The sequence below is a fragment of the Crocuta crocuta genome, unplaced genomic scaffold (assembly GCF_008692635.1).
Source record: "Crocuta crocuta isolate KB4526 unplaced genomic scaffold, BGI_CrCroc_1.0 scaffold50, whole genome shotgun sequence".
NCBI classification, from domain to species: domain Eukaryota; kingdom Metazoa; phylum Chordata; class Mammalia; order Carnivora; family Hyaenidae; genus Crocuta; species Crocuta crocuta.
This window is the reverse complement of record NW_027527428.1, coordinates 4,964,919-4,972,854: the sequence shown is the minus strand read 5'-3', so window position 1 is coordinate 4,972,854 and position 7,936 is coordinate 4,964,919. Positions and strand designations below refer to the sequence as shown.

Here is a 7,936-nt window from a genome sequence, read left to right as displayed (position 1 = left end):
CGCCCGCACACCGCGCCCCGCGCCCGCGCCCAGCCCCGCGCCCGCACACCGCGCCCCACACACGCAAACCAGCGGGTCCTCCCCTTCCCATCCTGCCCACGTCACTGCGGGCGACAGCAAGTCCGGGCGGAACGAGGTGCAGCCCAGGCGCCTGACCCCTGCCCAGCCCGCACTCCGCTCGCTTGTCTAGGACACGGTCCAAAAACCTCTTTCCGTAAAGGCCCCAGGAGGAAATACTCTGGGCTCGGTGGGCCGAACAGTCCCTGTCACAACTACCAGCTCTGCAGTGGCGGCAGGAGAGCAGCCGCAGACGACACGTCTGCGAGTGAGCACGGCCGTGTTCCGACCAGGCTTTGTTTACAGGCACAGGAATCCGCGTTTCCCACGTTTTTCTTGTGTCACACGTACTCTCCTCTTTGTTTCCCCCCCCCCAATCATTTGAAAACGCAAAAGCCATTCTTAACCCACAGGCCACACAAAACCAGGCGGCGGGCCAGGTGCGGCCTACGAGCCGTGGGGTGCTGAGCCCTGGGCTGGCAGACAGGGCCGCCTAGGAAGCCCCACGTAGGGTGAGGAGGACATGGGTGCGAGGAGGAGCCCTCCCTGCACCCCTCACTGGCCCTCTGGACAACTAGGGACTGGCAGGGGGTGGGGGCGGGAGGGGGAATCACCGCTGCTGTGGGGACCACCCCACCTCAAACCTTACCAGTTCCTGCTCGAGAGGACCTGTCCCCAGGTAGAGAGACGCCATCACGACCCGTCTCTTGGCCACTTTTATCTGGCCCTGAAAGAGGAGAAACAATTCCCAATCGTGGTTTCCACAGCTCACGGAGGAAATACAACCGGTGACCCTCCAGGCGGGGCTCTCCTACACCTTACGGGAAGCTACCAAATAAGGACCCACAATCCTTATTTAAAATACTCTCCCCAAGGGGCACCTGGGTGGCTTAGTCAGTTAAGCGTCCGACTTTCACTTAGGTCATGATCTCACGGATCGTGGGTTCGAGCCCCGCGTCGGGCTCTGTGCTGACTGCCAGCTCAGAGCCTGGAGACTGTTTCAGTCTGTGACTCCCTCTCCCTCTGCCCCTCCCCTGCTCACGCTGTCTGTCTGTCTCTCTCCTAGAAATAAATAAAACATTTAAAATAAATAAATAGATAAATAAATAAATAAATAAAATAAAATAAATGAAATGAAATGAAATGAAATAAAATAAAATAAAATAAAATAAAATAAAATACTCTCCCCAAAAGGAAGGCGCGAACCCACCGTCCAAGACACGGCGCAGCCATCCACAACATGAAGGCTGTCTGCGCTGCGACCTGACGACATCCACCACGTCCCGCTGACATGAAAGCCACTCGCTCCCCCCACCTACCCGCACACCCTGTTCACCAGGGGCTTCACGTGGGGCGTGCACAGGGCACCAACCGCCGAGAGCGGACCCTGAGGGGCCGAGCAGGAGGGCGGTGCGGGTGCCAACTCGCATGCCCCCGTCTGCACCTGCATGGTTCACTTTCATAACAAGCAGGTACAAATGTCCTGTGCGATGAGGACAGGCCCGTAGGCACAAAGAAGAACAGAGCAGCAAAGATGACGGTCACCTCCGTCCTCTCCAGAGACCTGCTCTGGCCCGGGGAACAATGGCCCCCTCTAGAGTTTGAAGTGCCCTGCCCCAGAGGGGGTGGCGAGGACAGGAAGGTCGGCAGTCTTCCAAAGGTCAGGAAGGACCTTCTCAAAGGAGACAGGAAGGCCAGGCCTCTCGGGGGGAGGGAGGCGGGAGGCTTTCCCGCACGGCCTGCACAGGAGCAGGCGAACACACCGGCAAGAGGCCCGCGTTCACAGAAAGCACAGAGAACTATCCAAGCTCACCGCCCCCTCGGTCTGGTTATTCGTGAAGTTATCCTGCGGGGACCCGGACACCTCGGCTCGGGCAGCAGAGTGTCTACTGGTGCCGCCGCCAGGCCCACGGGAGCAGCCTCGGCCGTAACAGCGGCTCACGGGCCAGGCAATGGCAGGCCGCACTCTCCTCTCGGGGGGCAAGGCCGCTCTGTGCACCCCGGAAAGAGACGCCTCCCACCCTGCACCATCCGCGGGGGAGAATCTGCCCTAACTGCACCCACAGGGCAGGACAGAAGGGCCTCCTCCCTTCCTGTCCTCCGTGGCCCAGCCAGGACAGGTGCACTGCCGGGGACCGGCGACTCGGAGACTTGGCCAGCCATTCACACGGAGTCGACTAGAACACGAGAACTGCCTCCGCAAAACCGGTTTCTTCAAGCCAAACACAGAACCAAGTAGGAGCAAAGAGCAAACCGCCTCAACAGCAGTTCTACACAAAAAAGGATGCGTGGGACAGAGAAGCAGTGCAAGGGAGAGGTGGGGAGAGCCCTGCACAGACAGACGGGGACACGCACACACACAGAATGCATTCTGGACTGCACCAGTCGGAAGTGAAGCTAAGCGTGGCTCTACAGCACAGAAGGGCCGAAGGTGGGGCCAGGTATTCGAATCAGACACAGATGGTTCTGCAGAAACGTTAACCTCTACGCACACTTCCTCTTACCTCCCAGCATTCTGCCTGCCCGACCTTGTCGGACCAAAATTCTGCCATCACTGCTGATCTGAACCCAGAGAGCTCATACTAATAAAAAATTAATCAGCTTCGAATTACTTATTCCAATTAGCAGTTTAACCTTGAGGAACCAGGTGCGACACGAACATCTGGGCACTGAGAGCTCAAGTCCCTCCCTGCAAAGGTCAGCCTCGCCCCCAGGACACAAAAGGTACAAACTTGAGACAAAGTCACAGGACAGAACAGGAACGTAAGGCCTAAGACCAGACATCCGAATTCTCCAGCGATGTCTAAACACCTCGTCACGAACAAGAGAATTCCAGCTACTTCCTACACATCCGGTCTCCTCCGTGGTTCAGCCGGGTCCTCACTTCCAGAACGTTCTGTGTCCTGGAGACATGTGCAGGGGCAGGGGCCTATCATGCCATGCCTAGCGTAAGGCTCCTTTCTTCTCAGAGCCCATCAGCAAGGGTGCCCACACCCCCTCCCGAACGGAGACGGAGCCGACGGAAGCAGTCTGTCCATAAGACTCGAAATCCGGGACCTGCTCCTCACTTGCCCACACGCTCTGGGCTGCTCTACCGGCCACGGGAGCTTCGCAGGGGAGCTTTGGAGCACAGCCCAACTCAACCATCTGTAAGGCCGAAAAGCTCCCAACAGGGAGAAGAATCAGCCGTAAGGTAAGCAGCCGTCAGAAACTGCCAGAGTGCAGGGCACCTAGGGGGCTCAGGCAATGAAGGGACCGGCCCTTGATTTCGGCTCAGGTCACAATCCCATGGTTTGAGCTGGGGCACCGTGTCGGGCTCTGTGCTGACAGTGTGGAGACTGCTTCAGAATCTCTCTTTCCTTGCCCCTCCCCTGCTCTCTCTCTCTCAAAATAAAAATAATTAAAAAAATAAAAACTTGAAAGAAAGGAAGAAATTTCCAGAACAGAAGCCTTCTGCTCAGGACACACCCTCCCCTCAGGTCCCCAAGCCTCCAGCTCAAACGTCCCTCCCTCCCTCCTATGGACACAACTTACCTTCATGAGCTCAAAAAACTCCACCGGGGAAGAAAGCACCCTGACGTGCGAGCTGCAGACGCCGAACTCTGGGACCAGGTTCCGGATCCACTGGAACCTGTGCACACCCTCCGGACACAGGTAGCAAGGAGGGGAGGTGACCTGGGGGACCGCGGGGGACAGCACAGGGGCCAACAGCAGCCATGGTGACCTGGTTAGAGAGACATGCAAAGGGTCATACTTCTCCACCACCTCCTTAGAAGTCTGTGCCAGCTACCAGGGGACAGACAGAAGTGCGAGGGTTTTCCCTTTTAACCAATTTTGGATTCTCTGGCCTATTTTAAGTGAGCCCGAGTGCTCTCCCGTCAGCCCGGCCCAGCTGCGCAGCCTGAGAAGTGCCGAGGCCTACGGAGAAGCCCCAGGCTTGCGGCCGGCTCCAACAACTCAAAATTTACAGCGGCCACGAGTGAATGCACGGAAGCCACCACGCTCAACACGGGGGCGCCCCGCCAAACCCGCCTGCACGAGGCCACGAGGCCACCAGGAACGAAGGCGGGGCTGGAATGCGTGTGACCGCCGCACCCCAGGCCGCCGGCCGTGTGACTGCAGAGCTAAGCAAGGCTCTTATTCAGGGAAGGACCTAGGAAAATGAAACTTTCTCTTGACTACTCAGCTGTGGAGAGAGGAGCTGGAGCAGGAGGAGCCAGAGCCTGGAGGAGGGGGTCATCTTGGTGGTGGCGACAGTCGCCCCCTCCGCCCTACACGTGGTCCTCGGGGCTCATGTCACATAGAGCTGCGCCCCAGGCCGGCTCCACTCCGCTGACGCAGAGCCGGCAGCAACGCAGGTCCTGGCCTCCTGCCCGCGGGCCCGCAGGTCTGCTGCCCGCCGGCTGCGCCTCCGCGGGGACACCCGCAGCCCCGTGCGAGCCCGGCCCTCCTCGGAATCCCAGCAGGCAGCGGCAGGAAGTCCCTGTGCAGGGCGTGACCTACTACCACAGCTCCAAGAGGGACTCTAGGGAAGGGACGCTGCGATACCCCAAGGCCTGAAGGGCCACAGATTCCAGGAAGATGATGTCACTCACTCGCCTCATGCTAGGGCGCCGAGTCTTCCCAGGGCCCGCGAACGTCCCCTCGCAGGCGCCAGATGGCCCACAGCTGTGCTTCCCAGAACCCATCGGTCTGTCCCAGCCGACTCATCGCCAAGAAAACTTGAGTCAACGGGTGGAAGGTAGCGGTCCCCTGGATCCTGGGAAGCTGGGGACTGGCCTGGGGCCCCCCCAGTGCAGAGGGAGGAGAGGAGCCAGCCTTCCCCGCTGTCCCCGAGGTGGGGGGGAGGGACACCGGCTTGCTACGGCTCTCAGGTGACGAGCGGCAGCTGGCCAAGTGAAAGGCCTAGGCAACTGCTGCCTCGATTTCCCAAACCGTAGGCCTTATTCCTGTGGTGCTCAAAGACAGCTCCCAGAAGGAGAGGGAAAGACCCTCTAGTCCAATGGAAGACCACGGGACCACGGGAAAGTCTGCACAACACTATCGATCAGAAGCCCCAAAGGGAGCCTGAAGTCCAACAGTCGTTCACTAAACACGGTCTGAGGTGGAAAACCCCACAGCAGCACCCAACCAACGTACCCCCGGCCTCACGGCACCTGTCCTCCCTCACACCAGACAAGTCAGCTAACACCCCGTGCCGTGCCGTCGGGCCACACCCCTCATCTGGGCCAACAAAAGACTGCAGTCAGCCCCCCAAAGGAAGACACAGAAACACGTCCTTGGCACCCGGCAGCCCAGGAGAGGGCGAGGGCAGGGGAGGGCAAGCGAGGCCCGGCCATCACATGAGCAGCCCTCTGTCCCAGGGCGGGAGGGGTGGGGGGAGGTGCCGCAAGGGAGGAGCAGCATGGCCACGGGCTCCCACAAGCTGGGTCTCACAGGCTTACGCCCCAGCAATCACCCGAGAACGGCACAAGACACAGGTGCTGCTGTTAATTACCGGTCAAAATACACAGCATGTGGGCTTAAGTGACCACAGAGGGGCGCTCCCCCTGAGCCCCCGCACCACCGCCTTCAGGTGGGCTCCCAGGGGCTGCCCCAGGCCGGGGAGGGGCGAGCAAGGCTACAGAGGAGCGCGGAGCGCGAACTGGCAGGGGGGTCTCCTGGGCCAGACCCTGCGACACGCACGCCCAAGGGTCCGGCGGGGGCCCCGTCCTGCCTGGGAGAGGCGCAGGGCGGGCCGGGCTCGCCCCCGTCGGGCAGCTCGCCCCGGGAATGCTCCACCAGGGCCTCCGTCCAAGATCTGCTGAGGGCTTTCTTCGGTTGGCTTCCTGTTTGATCTGTGTACTGACAGGTTTATTTTTGCTAGAGAGGAGAAGGAGCTGAGAGGTGGCAGGGGCCCGGGGGGGGGGGTTGCACCGCCCTCAAGTGGCAATTTTATACACCCAAAGAGGAGGCACTCTGAAAAGCAAAGCCTTCTATCAAGGTCCCCACAGTGACAGCACGGGCGTGGCGGAGGCCGCATGTGGACAGGTGACGCCCAGACTCCGCGAGGTGCCGGGCGGGGGCGGGAGCAGCCAAGCCAGCATCCGTTTGGGGGCCCAGGCTCGTCCTTCACCACAGCCAAAAGCCCACGGGGGGCTGGCTCCCGCTTCCCACAGCCTGACTCCTGGAAATCTTCCCAGAAAAGGGTTCCCCCGGGGCCAGCAGCACCCCCACTGCACAGTAACCCCCATCTCCGGGGCGACCCCCTGCGCAGGCAAGTCCCCGCACCCCAGGGAGCCTTACTCAGAAACCGCACACACGTACTGGGTCAGGAACCGGAGGCCCAAGAGATGTGGTTACTTTACCAAAAAAGTAGAGCCGCATCACACACACACCCCCTTCAGAGAACTAAACCGGCATGTGCACAAGCGCGCGCGCACACACACACACACAATTTCCATATCGGGGCCTGGATGCCCCTGAATCATCTCTCTAGTCCCACCTAGCCCCCATTTCCAGTTACAGAGAGAGGAAGTGGGGCGAGGGGGGTGGGGACCAGGTGACAGCTTCTGCTGACGACCAGGCCTCCTTGGAGGCCGGCTCCTTTACTCGGGAAGACCACAGAAGCCTGGGGAACGAGGCTAGGGCCGCCGGGTGCCAGAGGCAACAGCAAACCAGGCGCGCAATTCTCAAAGTGGAACAAAGCAGCGGGCCCTGTGGACGGCAGGCTCCAGCCACCCACGGGCCGCCAGACTCCAAAGGCTCAGCCAGGGCTGAAGGCTCCCACGGAGTGTGCAGAGTCCTGGGCCTAAGCGCCAAGGACCCCTGACCTGGGGCCCTTCCTGCACCTGGGCGAGGCAGGTGGGGGAAGGCTTCGGGGTGACTCCGGGAGGGCAGAATAAGTGTGGAGGGAGGGGGGTACAGGGGGAGAGAAGTCTTCTCCCACTGTCTCTGGGAGGAATCCCAGTCTGAATGGCCTTGACTAAGGGTGCTCTTCCCCCCCACCCCGATCCCCCACACGGGGGGCCCCCACTAGGTGAAGACAGTGGAGGCCACCCTGGCCCAAGGGGCGGTCCCAGGTGGGACAGGGCAGGCCACCCTCCAGCGAGGCAGGGGGAGGCAGGAGGACTTGAGTTCACAACAGTCAGCCACTCGGAAACAGAGCAGAAGAGCCGCCGAGGCACACGGGAACACGGCTACTGACCCAGAGCGCCTCAGGGGACAGAGAAGGTATTTGGGCAGGGAGCTGGGAGGTTTCCATTTCCCCCAAACATCCTGAAGCCTCGCGTGCGCCCGCGGAACACACTGGCACACCTGCGTTCTTCCTTTGCCTGGAGGTGCCACCCCGCTCCCACACGGCCAGCAGCGAGACACCAACAAAGGCAGGCAAACACCAGAGAATTATACCCCGGTCTACACTGCCCATGTCCCCTCCACAGCCTCTCCGCCTCAGCGGACAGGGTCTGCTCCCCAGGGGCCGCAGCGTCACCCACCCGGTGGGAAACAACCAACCTGGCCCACCTCTCAAGGGTTTTGTCCCAAGGGGGCACCTTGGGCTCGGAGCAAAGGAAACAGCGATGCTACAGGACTATCCTCAGACACCGGCCACAAATCCCCGGCGGACAGCACCCCCACCCCCACCCCCCGTCCCGTGCCGTCCTCGGGATACTAACTAAGTGGCCCCCATCGTGGGCCCCGTCATGCTCCAGAGGCCCATGGGCTCTTCTGGAACTGTAAGGTAAGATTCGCGGTACAAGCTCTGTGGGTTGGATCCCATCCAAATCTGTACAAAATGACGAAAAAATGAAGTTTTTAAAAGAAGCCGAGCTCTGTGGACCGTAATTATTTTCAGAAACTACTTTTTAAGAAAAACCCACCCACCCCCCCCCCGGCCTGT

The 7,936-nt window shown here is 60.5% G+C and overlaps 1 protein-coding gene across 4 annotated transcripts in view; it reads right to left on the bottom strand.

Annotated features, from left to right (window-relative positions):
* PGS1 (phosphatidylglycerophosphate synthase 1) overlaps positions 1-7,838 on the bottom strand; it is a 29,367-nt gene extending 21,529 nt beyond the window's left edge. The window contains exons 1-3 of one of the 4 annotated variants that reach the window (XM_077755064.1): positions 4,657-7,838; positions 3,592-3,781; positions 707-784 (exon numbers count right to left, since the gene is read on the bottom strand). In XM_077755064.1, the coding sequence (XP_077611190.1) occupies positions 707-784; positions 3,592-3,781; positions 4,657-4,745 (357 nt within the window). In that variant the 5' untranslated portion in view covers positions 4,746-7,838. The remainder of the gene's footprint in view (positions 1-706; positions 785-3,591; positions 3,782-4,656) is intronic. The other 3 variants (XM_077755056.1, XM_077755048.1, XM_077755043.1) reach the window with 3 other exon arrangements.
* Between the last annotated feature and the right edge of the window lie 98 nt (positions 7,839-7,936).